At 41.3% G+C, this 27,152-nt stretch overlaps 1 protein-coding gene across 1 annotated transcript; it reads right to left on the bottom strand.

Annotated features, from left to right (window-relative positions):
• Nucleotides 1–9,245: 9,245 nt before the first annotated feature.
• LOC143299874 (peroxisome assembly protein 26-like) lies at nucleotides 9,246–27,147 on the bottom strand. Its single transcript, XM_076613368.1, has 7 exons — nucleotides 26,743–27,147; nucleotides 24,235–24,520; nucleotides 21,634–21,774; nucleotides 19,362–19,527; nucleotides 13,494–13,683; nucleotides 11,965–12,114; nucleotides 9,246–9,592 (listed from the first exon to the last, which is right to left on the bottom strand). The coding sequence occupies exons 2-7, from the start codon at nucleotides 24,426–24,428 to the stop codon at nucleotides 9,495–9,497; spliced, it is 939 nt and encodes a 312-aa protein (XP_076469483.1). The 5' UTR covers nucleotides 24,429–24,520; nucleotides 26,743–27,147; the 3' UTR covers nucleotides 9,246–9,494.
• Nucleotides 27,148–27,152: the final 5 nt, after the last annotated feature.

Here is a 27,152-nt window from a genome sequence, read left to right on the forward strand (position 1 = left end):
CACCAGCACAGTTGGGTCCATGAAGAGGGGAGTCTGTACATACCATGAAATAAACAGCAAAAACTGCCTTGAGTGAGTGAAACTGGATTGTGTATTCTCATTGGCTGACTGTTCTGATTTTCTTCATTGGTTCACTTTGTAGTGAGCACTGTTCGCGTGTTCTAAAATTTCAAGTATATAAGGAAGCACACCAGGAGGGGTGGAGGTCGGGGTTTGTGGATGGCACACAGCAAATTTCTTCATTTTTTCCCCCCCAATTTTGGAACTGATTTTAACATTGCCCTTTTTTGGACATTGCCTTTTTGAAACTGACATTTGAAAAAGAAAGTCTTTTTAACCTTCGCTGGCTGTCGCTTTTGACTACACACGGAAGCTCATGTGTGCTTTCATTTCATCAGCCTAAACCAGTCTGCATACCGTTTACACTTTTTCTCCACAATACTGCCAGTCATTTCAGTTCACCCTACTCCTTGTTAAACACATACACACAGTGACAGAATGGCATCAACAGCAAAGAAACAACCAGCTACAGTGTTTACACACAACTCGGAACGTTGTTAGGAACATGCCCTCTCCTTTTCTTTAACTTCTGCTGTTTGACACAGTACTGTAAAAACAGCAAGCACAATTATCAGTTCAGGAAGAAATAACCATTATGAATACATAACACTTTTCAAAAGATTTTCATTCCACATTCTGAAGGCACTGCTTCAGTTACATGAAACACGAAATCAAATTTAACTACACATAGTTAACTCACTCAGCAAAGCCAGTTCTCTCTTCTCCTCTACACAGACCCCTCGGATGTCCCAGTGGGTGTCTGAATGACCCAACCTTTAGCTTCCGTCGTAAGAATTGTGGTATTCTTTGTCAACATTCACCTCTTCAGTATAAGAGCCTTCCTCTTGCAATATTTTGATGATGGTAATTGGGGTGAAACGCTGTTAACGTCGTCTCTTTCGCCGTTCGTATGGAGAGAGTTAAAACTGTGACGCACAAGTGCCAGAAAAATTTTAGGAAGAAAATTTCCTTATGTTGCTATCGGTCACACAGCAAAATATAGACAGTTCCAATTCTCAGTGAAATATTAAAATGGGCTGCATTATACAGCTTTCAGTTTCTCGCTGTTTGGATTAAAATGGGCTGCAAATTATACAGTTTGGTTTCTCAATGTTAGATTTAAATGGGCTGCAAATTATACGTTTGATTTTTCAGTGTCATAATAATAGGGTTTGAAATAAACTCCCTTTATGTACACAACTGAGTAACAAGGACAAAAAATTCTTGGAGCACTGTTCTCCCTATAATGGAGTGTAAAGCACTTAACAATGGCATACGCAGGGATATAAGAACGAATTACAAATAACCGAAAAAGCATCAGTCAATAACCATTTACATGCATGAAAGGTGACACAGCTTCTACTCCCTAAGAGCCCCAACACAGTCATATTACAGCCACACTCTACTCTTCCCAAAACACACATTCACACGCATTGCCCATCACCACTGCTCTTACTGCTAGGGGAAAGACTTGAACACAAGCAAGACACATACTATGGAACAGTGGCAGAGTGGGAATGTGCCCATCATAATCGAATCCCATGTAGATAACAGGATTTTTACTCTTGTCCTCTCTATTAGACTGAGCGGTGGTCTGGGTGCTAGTTATTCAGATGAGATCATGACTGAAGACACCATGTCATGATGTGCAGCATGCACTTCATGCTGGTAAAGAACCCATGGCAATAAAATGTTTGTCTATGGGAAACTTCTGTAGAAATATCCATAATAAAATATATACACTTTCAGATACTGAAAAATAGGGTGGTGCTGCACAGTGGTGATGTGCTCTCCCCAGGGGAAGCTGACCAAATTTTACACAGATCTGTTTATTAAAAGTAACACAATACTATGCGATAAGAAAAACTGGTAAAAATAATCGTACATGCAGGTTACATAAAAAAAAAAAGCCAGAGTATAGAGAACTTGTATAATTGTTAAAACTAACAATCACTTGAAGAAAAACACCTCAGACAAATTACACCTTCAAATAATGGTAAAAAATATTCAAGAGAAAAGAACAATGGAATGGGATTTCAACGTAAGTGGAAAACTCCTTTATTACATGAAGCACAAACAAAGACCATGAAAATTTATCAACTCAAAGTTCTGTAAAAGCCCTTTTACATAACCAACTTACGTAAAATATTTACTGGTATCTGTATCACTTCACACACACACACAAGGACACACTGACAGAATAGAAATAATGTGCTTCCTCTCATCTACAGCAGTAATAAATCATTCATGTGGTTTTGGCTTTCGAATATCTTAGAAAATCTCTTCAATGTATCTATGAAGACTGATGCTGATGAAAAAGATGGCAGAACCAATCCACTGGCTGAGAGCAGACTAAAGATTGTCAGGATTTGAAACGTGCCCAAAGTATACTGGCTGCTGAGGATTTGATTAACAAAAATGTTCAGTGTCAGTATCTAAACAACGATTTAACAAAGACATGTCAGCAACGGCAGTACCTTCAAGAAGCATACCCCCCACCCCTCCTTGAACTACATTATTATTATTCTTGTTGCTTATAGTCCAGCCGATTGCACAGGGCCAAACCATACAAAATGCTCAACTGCACCAAGACAAAACTCGCATCCACAAAAAAAAGACTATGACAAACCCACATAACACAGTTCATGACACAGTAACCTAACCATTTAGCTCCTTATGGCAAATAAGTCTAGGCCATGCTGAGGACGCCAGCCATTCCGCTTAATTTATCATCCCCAGATGACAAAAAATCAGAAAAAAGCAAACAATGCTTCAAAGCCAAACAAAAAATACAGTAAAAATGCCATATAGGCAAATAACATTGTAGAATGGGCAGCTAGTGTCCATCCCAGTGTTATGATCTCACTACCTAATCACCAGAGCAAAACTGCACAGATAATACATCATAGACTGTGGAAAAGAGAAAAAAGTGTCGAGGCTCGCTTGAAAAAAGAAAGAGGAATGGACTGGGAAGGCAGAAAAAGACAACAGTGAAGGAAAAAAGAGAAGCAACAAAGAGAATGATAGAAAAGGGGAAATTTCTAGCACAGAATCCCAACGGGTGATCTCACAACTTCACATATTCTTAAGTGAGTGAAAGAACCCTTGAAACAGACATTATTTTGCTCCTCCTGGCTATGACTTACCTGGTTTATTTATGAATAATTCCACAAACAGTACATCAGTAATACATACAGGATTCTTTCATAATTATTATTTGCTACTGCAGTAGAGTATGGTCCAGATGTCTCCATCTGTGTGGACAAGCCACTGGACTTTCAATCTAAGGGTCCTGGGTTTGGATCCCTGTTGCGACACTTGGTGGGTAATAGCTGGAGACTTTTTCAATCCTCACAGTTGACAGATGTGCAGACCTACTGATGCCTTAACTCCCTTCATGAGGATATACATACAAAAAAAAAAAATCATAAAAAAAAAAAAAAAAATCAAACACTGACGTAAAAGACACTGCATTCCATGTCGGTGTTAGGTTGGTTATGGAAGAAAGAGCAACCCCCGTATGGACATCCTGAAAACAGTATGAGTGCCTAATATGGTGGGGCAAAAAGTTATACACTCACACATATATGAACTTGGGACTTGGGAACAGCAGAAGCGGCAGCAGTGTGGTTTTTATAACCAATATAGCGCACGAAAAACCCATACAAGTGAACTGTCCAACCACACAACTGCCCTCAGGCAAAGCTGGGATTCGGGAAAGCTACAAGTTCTTCCATACTAAATTTTCCTGATGTCTGTGTCTTAGACAGAACACCATGATGACACAAGCCTTATCAAAATCAGACAATGGAATGAAAGATGATTTTGTGGGGGGGTGGGGCAAGGGGGATATATATCTAGGCTGGAAGGGTGATCAGTATTACTGTCTTGTCACACATTAAAATATGTAGTGTCTTATTATGCAGTGAAAGAGATTGTTTTATCATACAATAATGTAGCCCATGTTCTATTAGTCAAAGTATAAACCATGTTCTATTATTCAGTAATAAAGACCAAGTTCTATTTTTCAGTGAAAAAGACCATGTTGTATAGTAATACACACCAGTCAAAAAGCCAGTTTATTTAAACTGGAAGACTTGCAATCAATATACACCAGAAAAACAGAATAGCATGTTGTTCAGTAACAATATTGTGTAATGCCCATTTTAAAAGACAATTATCTCAGTATCTACATTCAAAATATCATATTAATATTTACTTATATTAATATTTACAAAGAGTAGGCACATGACTAGAAGAAACATTTTTGACTGGCAAAGAATTAACATATAAATTGTAAGACAGCAGCACAAGTACTAAGAAAGAAAACCATTTTCACAGACAACTTACATAATTCATTTTCTTATTTCACTTTCATCCTTTAACTCACTCAGTACGGCCAGTCTTCTCTTCTCATCTACACAGACCCCTCGGATGTCCAGTGGGTGTCTGAATGGCCCAACCTTTAGCTTCCGTCATCAGAATTGTGGTATTCTTTGTCAACATTCACCTCTTCAGTATAAGAGCCTTCCGCTTACAATATTTTGATGATGGTAACTGGGGTGAAACGCTGTTAACGCCGTTTCTTTCGCCGTTCGTATGGAAAGAGTTAACCTTTATTCCTCTCTAGATCTGGTTTTAGCCCTTACAGTTAGCTGTACTTAAAGGAAATTTTCTTACAGTTAGCTGTACTTAATTTCACTTATTGCTTGATGATCAGCCAACAGTGAAGGCTGTATTGGGACTATCAACACAAGATAAAAACTGCATAATGTTCGAAACCTACCAGCAATTCACACTTCCCAACATCATCTCTGAAACAAAATAGTGAATTCAACTGTCAAGATATTCAGCAACACTCGCAAAACACAAAACAAAATAGGCAGCAAAAACTGACCGGGACGCTAAAAATCTCATTCCCAAACTGTCAGAACATAGCAATACAGCAAACATTCTTCAGAACTGCAAAGGGATGCTTTGTATTAAAAAAAAAAAAAAAAAAAAAAGGAGGCAAAATATACGACACCTTTGCAACCAACTATTTTTTAACCCATTGAACCCAGGAGGGGTTTCAGCCCTGGTAGACTTCCATGCCATATTGATGCAACAAAGAAACACAGAAATTAGTTCCCTTTGTTTGTGGTTTATGCACATGAAGGAACATGAAAACAGTTTTAACGAGATGAATTTAGACGCCATAACATTGCTCAGGTGCTGGGCTCCATTGAGTTCAATATATAGTTTTTTTAACACACACATAGGAATTACAATTTTTAGTTTCTTTGCTCCTGAAGCATAGCGCCTTTTACTTTTGTTGCATAAAGTCCAGCAGAACATACATAGCCATAGTGCAGCGCCTCCTTAACCATTCGTGGTGGTAACTGGCTAAGAACTTTACCTCATGATGAGGTTTATCAATTTCTCCTCAGTTTGTACCTCATTTGGACACTCACATGCACAAATGTGCTTTATCACATACTAAATTCAGAAATAATGCACAAAAAATGCCCTAAAATCTGTGAACATGTATATAACAGTTGCGCAAATGGGTATGTACATGCATATAACATCTGTGCACAAGGGTATGGTTATGTATATAATAAGAGTTGCGCAAATGGTGTGATTGCATACATAACAAGTGTGAATATGTACATAACAGGATTTTATATAAAAAAAATCATAATCATTTAATTCATTGGCTGTAAATATTTTACAGCTGGGAATCATGCAACAGTAACAACTTCCAGTTAACAGAAACTCAACTAATATGAAAGGAAGCTCAACTAATATGAAAGGAACTATCAAACAGCGTATATGTTGGCCACTCGGCATAAAGCTGTACAAATATCTAACGCTTTCCCTCCATCTTTCTTTTTCGGGTTCATCAATCGGCCAGGACCTAAGAGCCAGCTTGGCAGAAACAGCGAAAGGAAATCTTGGCTTAATTTCAGTCTGACCACCCAAAGGAGATAGACAGCTTTGTGCCCTGTTGGAAGACATGACAACATGTGACAATTAGGTTGTACAAATGACAGAGAAAAACTGGAAAAAAAAAGAAAAAAAGAAGAAAAAAAAACCCCAACCTGTTGCTGCACACAGGTTGCTGTCAGAGGACCCTGTATGCATAAACAGAAGGGAGGTAACACACTAAGGGAGTCTACCAGCTGCAGCTGCTTTCAACTTCTCCACTGGGCAGCTTAGTATTTTGCACACAACAGGAATTCCTGCCGCAGTTTGCACCAGTGGGTCAAGGCAAACAGTATGTTTAAATAAAATGCTGTTTGGTTCTTGCAATATACTTTGTGACGCCATCACGGCTGAGCAAAACAAGATGTTTCAAACCCAGCAGAGAGCTAACACATGTTGAAAATGACTGGACTCAAAGCAAAATCATCAAAATTCTGATATTTCTCATTAAACGTCACAGTCTGCTTAAGTGAAGACACTAACATAGTGACAAAACTAGTGTCTGCAGTAATTTGACCAACCAGTCTACAGTACAGACTGAAAAGGTTTTCCAACAGAAGTTTAATTGTGGTTATTTTCACAGGGTGATGAACCTTTTTCTTTTCTTTTCAAATGACATCAGTAACAGAAAATGTCACTTTTTGATGAAATATAGTATAATTATTGAAGCATAATTGCCCGTACCCCTCCAACTCACCCCCAAAAATGTTAACAGAGTGTGACCCCCACCCCACACCACTACGTCCCCCTCCCTATCTCTGCCCCAAACTTCCTCTGGGGGATATGGAACCCTGACAAACACTGATGCTTTAGAAGTACGCGAGATAAAAAAAAAACAACCCAAAAAACAAAAACAAAAACAAAAAAACCCTCACGAGTTGTACATCAGCATCATAAGAAATGCATCAGATTTAAAGTATATAAATCGCTTCACTGCATAGACTGTACAAAGGACTGGAGCTAACTGGCATGCAGGGCTCAAAGAGATCAGATAATCAGAGGTAGGCAAAACATGACAGCTGCTTTCACTTTAGGAAATCAGGACAGCGGTAATTAAAGTTAAGAACTCTTCTAAAAATTCTCCTAAAACTTTAATGAATCAAAAATTTAGCAGCGATGTTTTTTCCACACCAATGCTGCACACAACATCCCCAACCCATGGAATGCAACTTTTTTTTCTTCTTTTCTAAATTTTTTTTTTTTTGGTGTGTGTCTCAACTCCAGCCCAGACAACCACACAGGGCCATATCAGAACTGAAAAACTTTAAATATCGGTGTTACAGAACGTGAGAAAAAAAAAAAAAATCTGGAAAAGAAAATTAGGTACAAGTACGTCACATTCACACACATAAACCTTGGAAATGCGTCAACTGTCCACCTCAGGATTGAAAAAAATTAACCCAAACATAACCGGACGTAAACATAACAATACATGATATGAAATCATGGATACATAATTACAGACATAAACATAACAATACATGATATAATAACAGAGATACAAAAACTAAAATTGCTAATGGGGCACCACAGACATCAATAGGCGCAAAAATCTAATACAACGTAGAAATAACGCCCACTGATCAAGTCCAGGAAAATGACAAAACAAAATCGAGGATTTCTGGGACAAACAAAAAAAGAGAAAGAACTGACCCAAAAGGCAGAAAATAAGAGAAGGAAGAGAAGGCAGAAAAAAAAGAGGAAAAAAGCCAGAAACAACAAGAGCAAAGAGGAAATTTCTAGAACACAATTTCCAGAACGTGGCAATACTATTTACAGGTGAAAGAGTTCCTAACATCCCCATGAGGGAGGAGGTGAAGGGGGGGTGGGGGTGGGAGGGGTACACCACCTCTCCAACACAGAGTCCAAAAACACTGACAGACATGACGATCACACAGCGTACACGTGTGACAAAACAGCACGCCGAAACAAAGCCTGGAACCCCAGTCACTGGTGAACACTCCATCAGTAGTCCAACACCTGATTCAACCGCGGCGCCTCCTTCAACCTTTCATACATGTGATGGGTTGTGGTTCTTGGCTTCTGATGATCACTGGGAAAAGTTGTCTCTGGGAAGCAGTGCAGGCTTTCTGGCGTGCTGAAAAACCCTGATTCACGAGGCGCCAGTCGTTTGATGAAGAATATGGGCGCAATAGCCGAGTGGTTAAAGCGTTGGACTTTCAATCTGAGGGTCTCGGGTTCGAATCTTGGTAACGACGCCTGGTTGGTGAAGGGTGGAGATTTTTCCGATCTCCCAGGACACCATATGTGCAGACCTGCTAGTGCCTGAACCCCCTTCGTGTGTATACGCAAGCAGAATTTCAAATACGCACGTTAAAGATCCTGTAATCCATGTCAGCGTTCAGTGGGTTATGGAAACAAGAACATACCCAGCATGTACATCCCTGAAAACGGAGTATGGCTGCCTATGTGGCGGGGTAAAAACGGTCATGCACGTAAAAGCTCGCTCGTGTACATACGAGTGGATGTGGGAGTTGCAGCAAAGAACGAAGATGAAGAAGAAGAAGAAAAGTTTGATGAAGACACATGTCTGGGCCGAAGATCTTCAGCACTAACAAGATCGGCAGTCCTGTGCAGTTGCTGTGGAATAATGTATCCGAAGACGACTCAAGTTTCAGTTTCAAGGTGGTGTTGAAGCATGTGGACTGATCCATATACGCTACACGACATCCGATGTACAAAATATTTTCTTAAAAAGGGGCAGATACCTGACCTTTGCAGAAACCTAATGCATGGTCAGGCCTTGAGTTGATGACACAAAGTGTATTATAGGAAGGACAATATAGACTTGGTCACAAATGAAAGAAGTGGGATTTTCGGTGTGGTCAGAAATGCATTGAGTAAAAATACATAGCATGTCATGCTTCTTGTCAAAGAAAAAAATCTATGTGTGTGTGTGTGTGTGTGTGTGTGTGTGTGTGTGTGTGTGTGTGTGTGTGTATGTATATATATATATATATATATATATATATATATATATATATATATATATATATATATAAAACACTGTACAAATATATTTGGAAAATATATGTATACTTCAAATAAATATTTGTACAGTCTTGGGATCTACATTATTTACACATTTTGTGGTTTCTTTAAGAGAATAAATTGTTTTGTGGTATAGTTAGTACATAGTTACGTGTTGTATGGTGCAAAGAAACAAACAAAGAAGAAGAAAATAACAATTAAAAAAAAAAAAAAGATTGTCAAAGTATTTAGCCATTCAGAAATAGATAACAGTGATACAAAGACACCTGGGGCCACTCAATAAATCAGATTCACTGCCCGGTGAACAGCAAGTTGTTCAAGGCTAAAAAACACAGTGAACAGCAAGTCATGTCAGGGAGGACCATAGGGGCTGGATAAAAATAACCTCCCTTAAAGTACAGTGAACTGAGACAGTCACCACAGTTTAGCTCCAGTGGAGTTACTGAAGTCTCCAGTCACAGCACTTTCGGAGGCTGTCTGCTCCACCAGGTGTATAAAGCCCCCGCCGCTGTCTTCCATAGTTCCATCGCACGGCTGAAGTTTGCTGTTACGTCTGTGGACACGCACAACCACAGTGTGCTATTACTGCCACTTTTCACAAAACTTTGTCGACAGAAAAGAGGAAATTTCTAACACAGAATTTCCACAAGGTCCCGACCATAAAGACCATATACCATAAAACCACAGTGTGCAATTACTGCCTATTTCATGACTTTACAGACAGAAATGGGCACTTTTTAATCGCTGAATTTCCACAAGGTGTGGGATACCATAGAAACACAGAGCTGAATTACTGCCGCTTTCACAAAACTTTGGTGACAGAAAAGGGCATTTTTAACACAGACTTTCCACAATGTGCGTGATACCATAAAACCACAGTGTGTAATCACTGCCACTTTCATGACTTTGGCGACAGAAGACATTCCTAATAGAGATTTTCCACAAAGTGGGCGATACCACAGATCCACAGTGTGAAATTACTGCCATTTTCATGACTCTGGCGACAGAAGAGAGGACATTTCTAACACAGATTTTACACAAGGCAAGGGATACCACAGAACCACAGTGGACAATTTACTACCACTTCCATGACTTTGGCAATGGAAAAGAGGACATTCCTAACAGAATTTCCACAAGGATACCACAGAACCAGTGTGGAATTGATGCCACTTTCATGACTTCGGCGGTAGAAAAGGGGGCATTTCTAACACATTATTTCTACAAGGTGGGGGGGATACCACAGACCACAGTGTGGTGTTACTGCCACTTGGATGACTTTGGTGACAGAAAAGTGGAAATTTATAACACAGAATTTCCAGACTGTGGGGGATATCATTTATACTGAAAGATCCCCCAATGCCCCTGCTGGGGAAAAAAACCACAGGAACAGTTTCGGTTTCAGTTTCAGTAGCTCAAGGAGGCGTCACTGCGTTCGGACAAATCCATATACGCTACACCACATCTGCCAAGCAGATGCCTGACCAGCAGCGTAACCCAACGCGCTTAGAAAGAGGAACGCACAGGAACAAAAACCAAAAACAATGACAATACATACAAATCTGTCTGCTGCTATGATTCTGCAACTGCTAAAAAATAGTTGTCCCTCCTGGATATATTCAGCTTTGTCACATGTAATTCTGGTCTACACATGCAAATACTATGGCTGGAACTTATTCATGCTGAACACCATTTTTTCAAGCTGGGATGGCACAGTTTGTAACAGGTGAGTTGGAACCTAAACGCTCAACATTACTACTACCAAAAGACTGATACCATCCAATTTTAACATTTGGACACAGAACTACTGAAACTATATGACTTTCATTGGAAGGCAGAACTGATTACGTTGATGAGAGCCAACAGTTAAAAAAAAAAAAGGTGAAATTTGTATGGGAAAAAACAACATCATCAGAATGTAGTATGGATGAACTGTGACATTTAAGTCATACAGCTATCGAAAAGGGCTTAAAAAATTTTTTTTCTTCTCATTTTCTTCATCCTTTTCCTTTTCTTTTTTTTTTTATTTATATTTGTTTCTTCTGTGTTCTTTTCTTTTATCCTTACTTTCTCCCTTTTATCTTATATTTCTAATCTAAATTTTACACAGTTCTTGATAACAGCAACTTTGACATGTACTGAGAAAAAAAAAAGGCAGTCACATTGCATGGAACACACACATACACACACAATAATACACACAGGTACATACACATAACTCTATTACTAGTACATTAATAAATGAATAGACTGGAAGGGTGGAATGATGGATGAACAAAAACAAAAGCATTTATTCTATCTTTCTGAAAAACATGTCTTGCTATTTAAAACCTAGGAGCTGCCATTACTGATCAACAATATTTCTTATATTAAGATCTGCCAATAATGCTCAAATGCCAAAATGAAAAACAAATAAAAAGTTCAAACTGATAACTCTTGGTACATAGAAGCCATAGAAAGAAACCTCAACAAAAACCTTCAAGGAAAAACAAAAGACTATTGGAAAAAAATACAAATGAAAGAAGTAAAAGACAGGAAGGCTGACACGGGTATGTCAACTGGAAAACCACAGCTACCATTTACTGAAAAACTGTCAATCAATTTTTCAAATGAATTTTCCAAGCTGCTCAAAGTGCACATATACCTGAAACAGCTGTTTCTGTGTTTTAAGAGGGCAGTGGTAGACCATATATAGCCCACAAAATCTAAATCGCCTCTTAATTTTGGTTTTTCTAATCTATCCAACATTTCATGAAAATACACCTGCTTTTGCGAAGTGGTGCTTAACTTTTCATGAAGTCTAAGTTTTTTAATATTAAAAAAAATCCTTTATCAATAATAATTTATTTCAAAATAAACAACATGACGGTGCCAAGTGAGAATAAAACATGAAGTCTGTAAGTGATCTCCACCAGAAACCCTACTCACCTGTCTGAACATGCAGAAGAGCCAGAAGAACGAAAGAAATCAGGAAGAATATCCTGGACGCCCGACGCAGCTGCTGACACCAGCCCCTCTTGGCCAAAGACCTCCACAGTTTTTTGGCCAGGTTCAGGTAGACAGAGACAATCTTCAGGCCTGAGGCACACGTGGAAACAGAAACATACGGTAAAAGAAACCGTCACATTGTGCAACATGGTTATGGTAGTTTTGTGTATCTGTGCAACAAATATGTGACAGAAATAACAAAAAAAAAACCCAACTGTCTTGTGCTTTCGACACCCATCCATTCATTCATTAAGCTTCCAACACCTATCAAACCCCAACATGAATAACCAGATATTTAACACAAATATCTTTATCTGCCCCTTCCTATCTCTGCAGCTGCCTTCACCTCTACCCTCTGTCTCGCTCACTACGATCGGCTTCGGATCCACTCTGTTTACGCATACCCAGATTCAAACACTCGACTGTTGGCCGCCGTTCTTTCTCGGTCTCTGGACCTTGCAATTGGAATGAACTTCCTCTTTCGCTTCGTCAAGTCTCCACGCTCAGCTCTTTCAAGTCTGGCCTTAAAACCCACCTCTTCCCAAAATAGCCTCCCTTCCCTGCCTCTTCCTTGTCTTTAGTTTCTACAGTTTTAGAGTTATGCATGCGTGTGAATGACTGGTGCGAAAGCGCTTTGATTTGTCTCTGCACAAGATTCAGCGCTATATAAATACCATTATTACTATTATTATTATCTTCTGCATGGGTGTGTACACAAAGGCAATTGAAGCACTTGCAGCTCTGAACATAATGTTGACCTTAACCCATCAGTAACTGATATCAGGTTCTAAACATTCAAGTACTGCACTCATTACCAGAAAAGTTAATAGGGAGGGTGTGCAGGGCCACTTTTGTGGTGGACTTTTCATCGCTCACAGAGCGAGAAGTAGGTCATGTAACTTTATGAGCAGCCCATACCATAACCAGCTCCTCTGAGTTTGCACTGCGTGTGTTCTGACAATTTTTCGGTAGAGTTTACAATTGGATCAGTTTGAATACGTAATGGCAGATAAATGACAAGAAACACGCTCAAAGTAAACACAGCAAACTAAAGCAAATAACTGGTGTAATTATAAAACCAAATATATTTTGTAACCTTGCAAAAATAGTCAACGAAAATGTTCAAAATCCTTACATCAGCACAGTGATTTCCACAATGAAATTTTAACCTTTTAGTGTCCTGGAAAAAAAAGAAATGGAGACACGCATGCGCACGCAGTTCTCGCCAAAAATAACTGGGGAACCTCCACTAAAATCTGACAAAAGTGGGTCTGTAAACCCTCCCTAAAATCACTCCCTCCATTCTGCTGCCTTCCAAAAAAACACACCTACAAAACAAATGAAAATAAATAATAAATAAATGAATGAAAAAAATAAAATAAATAAAATTAAATAAAACAAAAATAAAAAATATAATTCCGCAATGAAAAAAAAAAAAAAAAGAAGAGAAAAAAAAGAACCACCCTTACATTTAGACTTATTTTCATGGTCTTTCCCCCCACAGGTATGCAGCTCAGATGCTGCCGATTCCTTAGTGGCGGCGTTGTTTTCAGACACATGGCAAGCCGGGACTGGGTCCATCTGTGGGGAACTGGGGACTCTGGGAGACAGCAGTGCCTGCTTCTCTTCTGACGACAGCACTGTGCACCTCTCCACAACCTGGACACACACAAACAGCACATAGAAAATAAGTCAGTCAGTCAGACCACACAGTCCAGGGTCATGCCCCCTCCCCCCCCAGGGTCATCCCCCCTCCCCACACACTGAACCAGAAAACATACACACACACACACACACACTCTGTGCACCTCTCTACAACCTGGGCAGACAGCACACAGAAAATGAGTCAGTCAGTCAGACCACACAGTCACCGGTCATCCCCACACACACACACACACACACACACTGTGCGCCTCTCCACAACCTGGGCAGACAGACAGCACACAGAAAATGAGTCAGTCAGTCAGACCACACAGTCAAGTGTCATCCCCACACACACACACACAACCACAGAGCCAGGACACACACACACACACACACACACACACACTGTGCACCTCTTCACAAGCAGACAGCACACAGAAAATGAGTCAGTCAGACCTCACACTCAAGGGTCATCCCCCCCCACACACACACACACACTGTGCACCTCTCCACAACCTGGGCCCAGATAAACAACACACAGAAAATAAATTGGTCAGTCAGACCACACAGTCAGGGTTCGTCCACCACACACACACACACACACAAACACAAACATACCATGAACACAACACAACACAACACACACACATGCCCACATGACACACAAACGGACAGATATCAGAGTGGTTTGAACACCCATTCTGTATACACTTGCCAGATACATAAACGTCAAATTTGTTTCCCATCCATTTATTTCTCTCTTTTTTTTGTGGATAGTGTGTTCATTTTCCTTTCAGAAAAGTTTACATTATGTATTACTTTATTTCATTAGCTTGTGTGCGAGGATGTTTTACACATCAATTTTTACACTGTACTGTGCAAATGAACATTTTTACATGGAAAGGTGCTATGCAAATTGCTTTCTTCTTATTATTACTCTTGGCAGATCTGAAGGGGTGTGAATCTGTCAGAGCCTGTTGGCGAGCATTGTGCCTGACTTTTTTTGGCCTTTTCTTTCCTGGTTCTGTGGCAGTGTATGTGGTGAGCTTCGCATAATGTATTTTTAGAGAGTGTGAAGTGTAAACATGTGTATAAGATGATGAGTTACATTGGCTGAAAGGTACTGTTGCTGTATTTTGTGCTTCGGTGAACTAATTTTATTTTAGCTGCTATTGTCTACTTTTGTGAGTTCAGCTGGCATTCATGTATACCGACAAAAGTGACTGCCTACGAAAGTTTTTGTTGTGCCTCTACTCTGTTCTGTTGGTTGTGTTTCAAGCAGTTATTCTTAAGCACCATATCTTACAGCATGTTTTAGCCTTCTGACAATATAGTAGTGGAGTGATGGCCTAGAGGTAACGCGTCCGCCTAGGAAGCAAGAGAATCTGAGCGAGCTGGTTAAAATCACGGCTCAGCCGCCAATATTTTCTCCCCCTCCACTAGACCTTGAGTGCGGGTCTGGATGCTAATCATTCGGATGAGATGATAAACCGACGTCCTGTGTGCAGCATGCACTTAGCACGTGTAAAAGATCCCACAGCAACAAAAGGGTTGTTCCTGGCAAAATTCTGTAGAAAAATCCACTTTGATAGGAAAAAAGAAATAAAACTGCATGCAGGAAAATTTTTTTAAAAAATGGGTGGCGCTGTAGTGTAGTGATGCACTCTCTCTGGGGAGAGCAGCCCAAATTTCACACAGAGAAATCTGTTGTGATAAAAAGAAATACAAAGTACAACTACAAATATATTATGGACAGAACAGTGCGCTACATGCTGTCCTTCCTGCTTTCTGGCCGACAGACAAAGTTGACCTTTGAACCCAAGTGCACAGACTGTGATAGTAGAACACTGGACTCGATCCACCGACGCACAAAACGTTGTCGGAATAGTGGTGTTAGGGAGACAGGGAGGAAGAAGGGCTTTACACCAGCGCTGCCCAGTATTATTCTTTTGAACGCCCAGTCAATAAGGAACAAGGTCAACGAGCTTGAAGCAAGTGTTAAATATCTTCAACATTTGACAGAAGCCTGTTTGATTGTTTTAACTGAGACGTGGCTTACTGGTAAGGACAAGGACCTTCCTCTTCTCAGCTTCAGTCTCGTCAGGTTTGACAGAGTGAAAGAAACCACAAACAAGAAGACTGCGGGAGGCGTGTGTGTTTATGTGAACGAATGCTGGTGCAGTAATGTGACTGTGAAGGAGCAGCATTGTTGTTCTAACATTGAGCTGTTGTCTGTGGCTTTATGCCTTTTTACCTACCCAGAGAATTCAGACAGATCTTTGTGACTGTGGTCTACATCCATCCGGAAGACAACGTAATAGTGTCAGCAGACAATATTAGGTGGGTGATACAGAAGCAGGAGAGTGCATGCCCAGAGTCTGTTCACCTTGTCATAGGTGACCTCAAGAGCTGCCACCTCAGCAAGCACCTAACCAACTTCTGACAGTACCTGGACTGCAAGACCTGTGGGGAGGCCATGTTGGACCTCTGCTTTGGGAACATTCTTGGCGCCTTCAAAGCATGGCCCTTCCCAGTTTGGGACATTCCGTGAACAACGTTGTCCACCTGCTTCCTCAGTACCGCCAGAGGCTGAAGACCAGCAAGCCAGTGACTAAGACTATCCAGATGATGATTCCTGAGGCAGCTGAGACCCTGGATGGCTGCTTCTAGTGTACGGACTGGGACAGCCTGTTGGAGGCATGCTCGTTGCTTGATGAGCAGGTCGACACCATCACAGCCCACATGGAATTCTGTGTGGAAATGCTGGTGCCCACACAGCAGGTGAAGGTGTTCCCAGACAGTAAGCCGTGGGTAATGAGGGAGGTTGCCATCATCTTCTGGCAGTGTCAGCAGGCGTTCAGGGACGGTGACAAGGAGCTGGTGAAGCAAATGCAGAGGGGAGGGCAGAAGGTGTTCCTTGCCAACAGATGGAAGAGAGCTTCCAGTTCAGTAATTCCAGGCAGCTGTGGTAGAACCTGCAAACCATGACAGTCTACAAGCCCACAAAGAAGTCCCTTACTACAGATGACCCCCAGGCCCTAGCTGAAGAGCTGAATCACTTCCGTGCTCGCTTCTACCACCGTGATTTCTTCACTGAGCAGGCAGCAGCCATGGCTGAGGTCGACAGACACGGGGACAAGAGGGAAGTGCTGACAGTGGAGGAGGTGAGCACTGGTTTCAAGCGTGGGAACCTGCGCAGCGTGTGCTGCCCAGATGGTGCCTCTGGTGCTGTCCAGAAGCGTGAAACAGCTCCCTGGCCCCAGTCTTCACTGCTCTCTTCCAGCAGTCCTTTGACTCCAAGCTACATCCCCACCCACCCCTGGAAAACGTCTGAAATTGTCCACATCCCAAAGAAACCCTCCTCCTCAGTCATGAATGACAATCGTCCCATGGCCATGACATCCATCCCTTTCAAATGTTTAGAGCGTCTGGTCCTCCGGCGTCTGTTGGAGGCCACTCGCCCCCACCAAGATCTGCAGTTCGCAAACCACCCTGATCGCAGTATAGAGGATGCCATCATGACGATCCTGCACTCAGCCCTGAAGCACCTGGAGAAGCCAAAAATGTATACAAGCATCCTCCTCCTGGACTTCTTGTCAACCTTCAACAGGATCCAGCATGGAGGTGAACCCTATCACTACTAGTTGGGCTCACAGCTTTTTCACCAGGTGACCACATTGTGTAAGGATCGGCACCACAAAATCAACACTCCTTCAGACCAACACCAGTGCTCCCCAGGACTGCATGATGTCTCCCGCCCTGTTCACCATCAACACAGCAAACTATTGGCGCGCCTCTACCAACGCCACCACGCAGGTCAAGTTCTCAGATGACACCTCCCTCACTAACTTCATCTCAAATGATGAGACCTCTTACATGAGTGCAGATGAACAGCTGGTAGGGTAGTGCAACAACAACTTCCTGCAACTGAACATAGGCAAGACCAAGGAGATGGTCGTGGATTTTCGGAGAAATCTGCTGAAGCCGAATCCACTTGCTCCAGATGCTGTTCTTGGCCAAGGCTGTTAAGTGCTTGTGGGTGATCCTTGATGAGTAGCATATGCTCTCTGTGGAGCTGGGGCACCAGGCCTTGGCAAGGTCGGGCAGAATGCTGAGCATGAGGACCAGGTCCAACAGGTTCTACAGGTTTATCCCAACTGTAGTGAGACCCAGCAGTTATTTGTAGGAGGCTCTGCTCAAGTGGCTGATCAAGTGATGGGGACCAACCCCCGTTCTATCCACTGACAGTGTGTGTGTGTGTTAGTGTGTGTGTGTGTTAGTGTTAGTGTTGTGTGTGTGTGTGTGTGTGTGTGTGTGTGTGTGTGTGTGTGTGTGTGTGTGTGTGCTCTGTTACTTTTTATTCATTTATTTTAACAATATCCAATAACCATTTTCATGTCGGGAACAAAAATTTTTTTTTGTATTCTGGATTGCTGAGAAACTGGATTTTGGTTTATGAAATCAGATTTTTGCATTTCTCTCTCTCTTTTTTTTCCAGGGACAAAGACTGAAAAATATGGGGGTGCACAGGTCTGATGTATTCATGTATTTGTATCAACAGTGAATCTACAGATTCAGAGTAACCATTGAGCATGCTTCACATGGAATGGTGCTTTTTGAATCAAATCATTATCATTATTATCTTTATAAATGAACAGTTACCTGCAATATGAGTTTGCAGACTGTGCTATATAAATCAAATAATAATCATTATTTTAATCATTTTCATAAATGAGCGGTTACCTGTGGAATGATGTTGCAAGCATCAATTAATTAATCAAATTAATGATGATGATTATTATTTTCATAAATGAACCCATTACCCATGGAATGAGGTTGCATGTTCCGCTAAATGAATAAAACGATTATTATAATCATCATTTACATAAACGAGCGGTTACCCATGGAATGAGGTTGCAGACTGTGCTAAATAAATAAAACCATTTATCATAATCATTATTTTCTTTAACAAGCAGTTACCTGTGGAATGAGGTTGCAGGCTATGCTATCTACATTAAATGCTGATGATGTTGATAATCATTATTATTGTTATTTTCATAAACGACCAGTTACCGCTGCCAGAGTAGGCGGAGGAGTTGGTGGATGAACGGAGTCGACCGGAGGGAGTGGAGGGAACGGAGGCAGTGGAGGAAGTGGAGGAAGTGGAGGGTTCAACTTGGAGACAGGGCCAGAGGTGGAGGGCCCAGAGTGACTGCCGGTCGATCGAGATCGCAACTTAATCTTAGCTCGATCGCTCAATCTTATGGCCTGTTATTAATCATGATCGCATGCAAAAAGACAGCGACAAAGAATCGATGACGACAGACAGGCAGAAATTACGAAAAACAAAACTTAACCGTATGCAGAGCACAGGAGCAGGAGTCAAGATGGCTGCAGGAAAAAGAGGGCGCTAGTCAGGGATGCAATGGGGAGGTAACCTACTATTGGAGGTTATCGGCCATAGCTACTTTCGTTTTCTCCGCATTGGGGGATAGTAGTTTGCACAGGACAGGAATCAGACCCCTGCTGGAGTCTGCACTAGTGGGCCACGGTTAAGTATGTGTAATTAAATATTATTTTCATAAATATGCAGTTAACTGAGGAGTGAGGTTGCAGGCTGGGCATTACAAATTAAAGGATTATCATTAGTAGTAGTACTAGTAGTAGTAGTAGTTTCGTAAATGCATGGTTACCTGTGGGATGAGGTTGTAGGCCCTGAGGGGCACCAGAACGTTGGTGATGTAGGTGGCGACGATGGCCCCACTCTCAGGGGTGTGGCGATGGTCATCCCACTCCAGCCAGGCGTCCATCAGAGAGTGGCACACCATGTACTCCCTCACGTGGGAATGAAGCAACAGGCTGACAAACACACACACAAAAACTACCTGTCACATGCGGGAATGAAGCAAGAGACTGACACATAACAAAAGCATCACAAGTGGGTATGAAGCAAGCAGCTGACAAACACACGCACAAAAAAAACCCACCTGCCATACAGGAGAATTAAGAGACTCACACACAGACACACAGACACAGACACAAAACCAAACCAAAGCATACATGATGGCAATGACCAAAACAAAACAAAAAACAACAACAAAAAATTACAAAACATTGTTATCATAAGGAAAATGCTGTATGCCAAATGCTGATTCCACAAGAAAATGTATCTTGGTGATATTGCTCAAATTGTGAGAAGAAAAAGGAAAATATCCACATTTTATTTTCTTTCTTTTTATTATATTTTTTTGCTGCCTCATCAACTAGCACCAGTTCAGTGGCATTCCTCCAGTACCACTCCTCCACAGTGCCCAGCACACTGCCACACCACGTATGTCCGCTGCAATCCTAGTGCAGACACTCCACAGGGAACCAACAATGTCAGGTCACCAGCAGGCCCTACACCAGAGGAGACCCTGTACTGCTTCTGAGCTACTTTGGCGGTGTTCAATGGTGCCTGTCCTGATTCAGCATACACAGGATGCCACCTTCTATGCCTTCTGTTACTGAATCCGCCATGAATCTGCCGACACTAAAGACCGTTACCAAATCCCTGTTGTCCAAATCCCTGCAACAACAGTCTCAAACAAACCTGCAGACTGTTGCTGAATCCCTACAACAGTAGTCACCCTCGAACCACACGACATCCAACACAGACTCTGGCAGATATCACCACCAGCATGAAGCGTGGGGAAAATCCAAAGTCACCATTAGAGCATGGCATGAAAGATATCAGAATCCGGGACTTTTTGTGTGTGTGTGATGATGAATGATGATGGAGGTGATGACAAGGCTGCTACAATGGTCCATTCAGGTTTAGGACAATGTGGTAGGGCTGGAACTGTGACCCTTCACCATCCCCTTTCACTCACTCACTCTCTCTCTCTCTCTCTCTCTCTCACACACACACACACTCTCTCTCTCTCTGATGCCAGTGAGAAGAACTGAAACCCATCCTGGTGTGGCAATCCTGGCATGTGAATTTTCAACAGAGCTGCCTGACCTGGCAAGTGAGAAACAGTAACTGTTGACCCCATCTAACAGAATTGTACCTGGATCTGTCAGATCCTGACATTGTCTCACAGTGCAAATGCTGGCTTTTCTTTTTTAAATTTACATGTTGCTGTTTGCAGTGCAGGTTAAAAAAAGAAATAATTTCTGTGGCTGACAGTCAACTGCAAAAGCATGCCAAAGGCAGTTTTTGTCAAGAGAGTCTGAGATAAAACTGGTCTTGGCTGTTCAAAACAACAGTTATCTTTGGTGAAACCCAACAAAACAAACATCAGTTAAAGAAAAGGGTTTCACTACTTTGTGTGTGTGTGTGTGTGTTTGTGTGTGTGTGCACGCACATGCAAGCATTTGTGTGTATGTATGTGTGTGTGTGTGTGTGTGTGTGTGTGTGTGTGTGCGCGCGCGCGCATGTGAGCATTTGGTGATGCATGTAAGTTTCTGAAAGTTGGGCAAGTGCAAATTCTGTCCGGGCAAGTGAATTTTCCAGTGACTTGCCTGACTGGGCAAGTGGGAAAAAAAGTTAATGTCAAGCCCTGAGACACCTGTAGTGTTGGCCAGGAAACCGGAGCAACACTCCAAAAGATGCATGCATCAAGTGTGTGGTCTCAGTCTCCCCATTTGAGCCTATGGCTCACTCACTCAGCTCTGGGAAGGAACCAGCTGAAGGAAACAATCCACACACTCAAAGCCATGTCATCCTACCTGTCAGTTCTTGATTGATGCTAACCACTTTGCCAGAGCAATTTCTTCCCTAGCAACTCCCCACAGATAGCTCATTTTTATCATTATCATTGTTTATATCATGAAAAAAAAAGAACTGTCTATGGGGAGTTGCCAGCGAAGACATATCCATCCCCAGCAAGTTAACACACCTAAAATCATACAATATAACAACAACAAAAAACAAATAAAGATAAACACCTACCCAGAACCACACTGCACACACACCCTTACCACATCTGCATGATGGCGGCCGGACAAGCAGCCATGTGGGTGTAGACATTCTCAACAAAAGGGATCACCTCTCTCCAGGTCCCTTGCTCCGCCAAGGCTTGGATGCCAATCACTGTTGCTGCTTCCTGCACTTTGTCAAGTCTGAGAACAAAGCCACAGCATTGTAATGTATTGTAATGCATTGTATTGTATTGTATTGTATTGTATTGTAAAAATGTATTCAGATTCAGACGACGGAATGGAATAGCATTTTCCAAAAATAAAAATCCATCACACGCAGTACATGTGATTTTGTGATTAGCCAAGCAGAGTGCGCTATTCTGGGTCACTCCACAACCAAATGGTATGACTGACCAGCCTGTAATGTGTGGCCTGTCTCACACACACACTGACAAAGTCACTGACCGGTCACGTGCTCGCGTGCCAGCCTGTTAGCAAAGTGGCATCTGAAGCGGGTTCTTCCCAAAATGTTGCGGAGCGAATAAGGCAGCGACGGCAATGTTTTAGTGTTGCTGAAGTACTTGAAATGCTACAAACTGAAGGGTCCGACATCGAAGAGGTGGATGATTATGAAGAAGAAAGTGAATTAAGTGCAGAAAGTGAGCATGGGTATGGTGATTCGGGGTGAAAAATTGGCATTATTTTCTACATAATGGCAAAACTGTAAAAATAAGATGAGAAATTTGATTTTTTTTATATATGTAATAGCCCAACACGTAATAAACCAGTTCTGAAAGTTTCATTTTCCGACTCTGTATTTTGTATTTTTTGTAATTTTTTTTTCAAACCCTTACCCTGTGGGGAAAAGCAAGGGAGAAAACTTGCCTGTCCCGAGTGAGTTAAGGTGCTTATCTGCCAACAAAGTGTTTGTGAGGATCTAGGTCCACAACCACCTCTCACCCTTTCTACAAAGTTTGACTGGAAAATCAAACTGAGTGTTTAGTTTTTCTGGATGAGACAATAAACTGAGGTCACATGTGCAGCATGCACTTGGCGAACAGATTAAGAACCCATGGCAACAAAAGTGTTGTCCTCTGGCAAAATTATGTTAAAAAGAAATCCACTCATTTAGGTACACAAATATATAAGCATGCACTCAAGGCCTGACAAGCACATTAGGTTATACTGCTGTCAGGCATCTGCCTAGCAGATGTGGTGTAGCAAGTCTGGATATGTCTGAACGCAGTGACGCCTCCTTGATATACTGACACTGGAACTGTATTGTATCAAACTGTGTTACTTTTTATCACAACAGATTTCTCTGTGTGAAATTCAGGCTGCTTTTCCTGAGGAGGACACATCACCACGGTGCAGCACCACCACCCCCTCACCTTCTTTTTTTTTCTTAATTTTCCTGTCTGCAAGCTAGATTCCTTTTAATATCAAAGTGGATTTTTCTCCAAACTTTTGCCAGAGAGTTTCTTTGTTTATTCATTGGCTGCAAGTATCACATTTGCTCATACAACAAGTGGGTTTTTACATACATACATAATGATTTTTTACCCGGCTTTTATCCCAGGTCAGCACATGTGCAGACAGAACTCATACCAAAGCCCCCTTCATGTGTACACACATGCAGAACATAAAATACACACATTAAATATCCCACAATCCATGTTAATTTGGAAAGTGATGCAAACCCGAACCTACCCAGCATGCACACCTCTGAAAAAGGAATTTTTTTTTTCCCTTAAATTACGTTTATCTAACATCCTTACAGTGACCCACTAGTGCAGACTCAGGTAGGGAGTCTGATTCCTGTCCTGTGTAAACTACTATCCACCTATGCGGAGAAAATGAAAGTAGCTATGGCCAATAACCTTCCGGAAGTAGGTTACCTCCCCTCTGTACCTGAACCTACTCAGCATGCACACCTCTGAAAATGGAGTATAACTGCCTGAGGTAAAAGCTACTCAAATCCACAGTGTAAACCTTTAGAACCTCAGAAGTTCTGCATGTAAGAATGGTGCAAATTTCAACTGACTCAAGACAGGTTTGTTGTCTATACACAAATACAAAAATTCATTGTTCAACAAGTACAAAAGTAAAAGAACGAGTGGGGAAAACTACTCCAAATGCCTTTCCCCAAGGACAACATCATGCTGAAACGGTCTCAAACTCAGATCACTGGTGGGCAATGGATCAGTAGTTCAACATCTATCCAACTTAGCCATAGTGCCCTCTTGAACTTCCAATTTCAGTTTCTCAATGAGGTGTCACTGCATTTGGACAATTCCATACACACTGCACAAAACCTGCTAGGCAGAAGCCTGACCAGCAGCATAACCCAACACATTATGTTAGGCCCAGAGTGGATGCACGTATCATATTTGTGTACCTATCAGAGTGTATTCTACAGAATTTTGCCAGAGGACAACATTTATTGCCATGGGTTCTTTTTCAGTGCACCAAGTGTGTGCTGCACATGGAACCTTGATTTATCGTCTTATCCAAATGACTAGACGCTCAGTTTGATTTTCCTGTCAAACTTGGGCGAGAGTAGGATTCAAACCCAGACCCTCATAAATTCTTTATTGACAGATGAGTATCTTAACCATTCCGCCACCTTCCCCAAACTACACACAGTATGTCCAGACTCACCTGTCTACAGAGTGTGAGTCATGATCCCCACAGGTCTGGACAGAGGCGATGACGTGGTGACAGGTGTCCAGACAGGTGTGGAAGTCGGTCAGCAGCAGCAGGTCTGTGGCCGACTTCACCTCCTCCTCCAGAACAGTGATCAGCTGTTCCATCCCCTCACCATCCCCCTCACCTTTCCTCACTTCACACTCCATTGGTCAGTGGACAGGTTGATTGAGGATGCTGGTCATTGGAAGTGGGATCGGTCGTACCCCTTGGGGGTTTGTTCGCATGCAGATTTGCTGTCCTGGAAGACAAATTTTTTTCTTCTTCTCATCATGGAAAACACTCCACTATGTGTGTGTGTGTGTGTGTGTGTGTGTGGAGCGTGTGTGTGTGTGTGTGTGTGTATGTGTGTGTCTGTGTGTGGAGCGTGTGTGTGTGTGTGTGTGTGTGTGTGTGTGTGTGTGTGTATGTATAGAGCATGTGTTTGTGTGTGTGTGTGTGTATGTATGTGTGGAGCGTGTGTGTGTGTGTGTGTGTGTTTGTGTGTGTGTGCTAGAGCGTGTGTTTGTGTGTGTGTGTATGTGTGTGTCTGTGTGTGCAGCATGTGTGTGTGCATGGACACATGCATGTGCACATTTACCAAAGTATGGACATGCATGTGAGAATGAAATATTTGCATGTACACATCTTTGTGTGCACACAAAGTGAGAATGAATGTCAGAAGAACAATGTGTATGGATCAGTGAATACATATTTGTAAATTTACATAATAATCTTAACTACAGCTTACAAATTTCAATCATTTTAACTGAATTTTATGCAGTTTGAATGATAGTTTTTAAAATAAAAAAAATCAACAAAAAAACCAAAAAAAAACCAAACAAACAAACCCCCCCCAAAAAAAAACTGTGTAAAGCACAATTCTGATTAGATGGCAGACTGTTCCACAGATTTATAACTCTTGATACTGAATAAACGAGTGATAAGGTTATCAGTTTATGAACTGTTCGCTTTGTTGATTTCAGCTGTGTCCCCTGGTACTGAAACTAGTACTATTCAGTGACAACATTGTTCAAGGTATTTGCACCAATGTGGCCATGAAGGATTTAAATGTTTCCATCCTGTCACATCCTTTCATACGATATTCTAGGCTTGTTAAATTAAGAACTGTATCTTCATAGCTGTAGTCATTCCTTTCATCTGTTTAGAAACTATCTTTGTACCCACAGCCAAATAAGGGCAGTAATTTTTGTTCGCAAAAATATACTATAAGTCTTATATATGTTCCATGCATTCTAAAATCATTCTTTATGATTATTTATAATGTAATTATCTGGACCCAAACCACGCACAAAGATTTAGGGCAAACATGGTGGTATGAAAAGAAAAGAGATCTTGATGTTTCAAAGGTAAGAATTTGAGGTTTAAAATGATTATCCATTAAACACAAATTTTGTGCATGTGTGTATGCATGTGTCCAGCTGTTGCAATTCATTGTGTGACCATTGACTGGAGGAAGGTAGCAGAATGGTAAAGAAACTTATCTACCAACAGTGTTCATGTGGGTCCTGGTATTGCTCATTCTCCCAAGTTTGACTGGAAAATAATACTACACATCTAGTCACTGGATGCAAAAATAAAAAAAAGGTCCTGTGTTTGGCACACTGAAAAAGAACAAATGGCAACACAAGTGTTGTGCTCTGGCAATATTTTGTGGCAGAAATCCACTCTGATATGATTGGTACACTAATAAATATTATATGCATGTGCTCAATTTCTGACAAAATACGTTGGGTAATGCTGCTGGTCAGGAATCTAACCAGTGGATGTAATATGATTATGTCTAAACACAGAAATGCCTCCTTGCAAAACTGAAACTCTATGACCAAACAAACAAGCAACAGAAGACCTTAGTCACAGTCATTTAAATTGCCTAAATAAAAGATTTGTTTTGATGGAATGGGTTTTTTTTTCTGCACCGCTTTATCAAAGACAGCAAATAAACAGAACTTTTGTGGTTGGAAAGTGAAAGGCCCACAATTATATTCCCTGGCTACAGATTGAGACAACTACTTCAAGTTTCTAGTCATGCCATCAGGCCTACACATTTAAGTGAGTTAGATGTGCACAGCACACAAAAAAAGAAAAGAAAAAAAAGTGGTTGCATCTAGTGCTGGTAGTGCAAATTCAGTCCTTATTTCAGTTGTTTTACTTTTAGTCCCTGTTTCAATCTATCTTTGCACCTCCTACTTTAGTTACCATCCTTCAGCTTGACTTTTGTTGTATTGTCTATTTTCAACATTTATTTTTGAAAGCTCTTTTAAAAAAAAATTATTTATCTGGATTATAAAGTCAATTGATACCTAAATTTGACATTTCATTGTCTGCCACGCTGTTCTTGAAAAGCAAAACGTTCAATAACAACAATAAAAGAAACTAATGTCATTGACTGGTTTGTGACTCAAGAATCTGTTTCAACAAGCAACACCAAATAAAAGGATAAATAACAATTTTGTGACATACCAACTACGAAAATGGTAACGCCTGAAGTTGAAACGGCTGCAGCTTTAAAGGCGAGCAGAGAGAGCGAAATTTGCTGGTCCGTCGATTTGTTACTTTTGCTCCGAGCGTACTAAATACTGTCATGAACCTCCGTCGATCATTTAATATATTTCAATTTAACTAAAAACAGCCATGGCTATCAAAATGCAACGGACAGTCAAGAACCCATTCAGTTGCACTCATGAACTCAAGTGCAGACGACATTACATTCATTTCGAATGTAGCGGTTGTGCGTAAATAATACAAACGACTTGTCATTCCTAAAGCATTTTCTTTTGGCTTTGAGTAATCAAGACAATATGCACACACACACACAAAAAGAGAAGGGAGTGCCGTAAATTTCAGCGTGAGTAAACAGTCAGAAAGTTGTC

This window comes from Babylonia areolata, chromosome 25, assembly GCF_041734735.1.
Source record: "Babylonia areolata isolate BAREFJ2019XMU chromosome 25, ASM4173473v1, whole genome shotgun sequence".
Taxonomy (NCBI): Eukaryota; Metazoa; Mollusca; class Gastropoda; order Neogastropoda; family Buccinidae; genus Babylonia; species Babylonia areolata.

Coding starts and splice junctions, on each gene's coding strand:
- LOC143299874 (XM_076613368.1), bottom strand. CDS start 24,428: ATGGAGTGTGAAGTGAGGAAAGGTGAGGGGGATGGTGAGGGGATGGAA. Junction 19,528..21,633: donor GCCGCCATCATGCAGATGTG/GTAAGGGTGTGT, acceptor TGTGTTTGTCAG/CCTGTTGCTTCATTCCCACG. Junction 12,115..13,493: donor CCATGAAAATAAGTCTAAAT/GTAAGGGTGGTT, acceptor CGTGTGCCTCAG/GCCTGAAGATTGTCTCTGTC.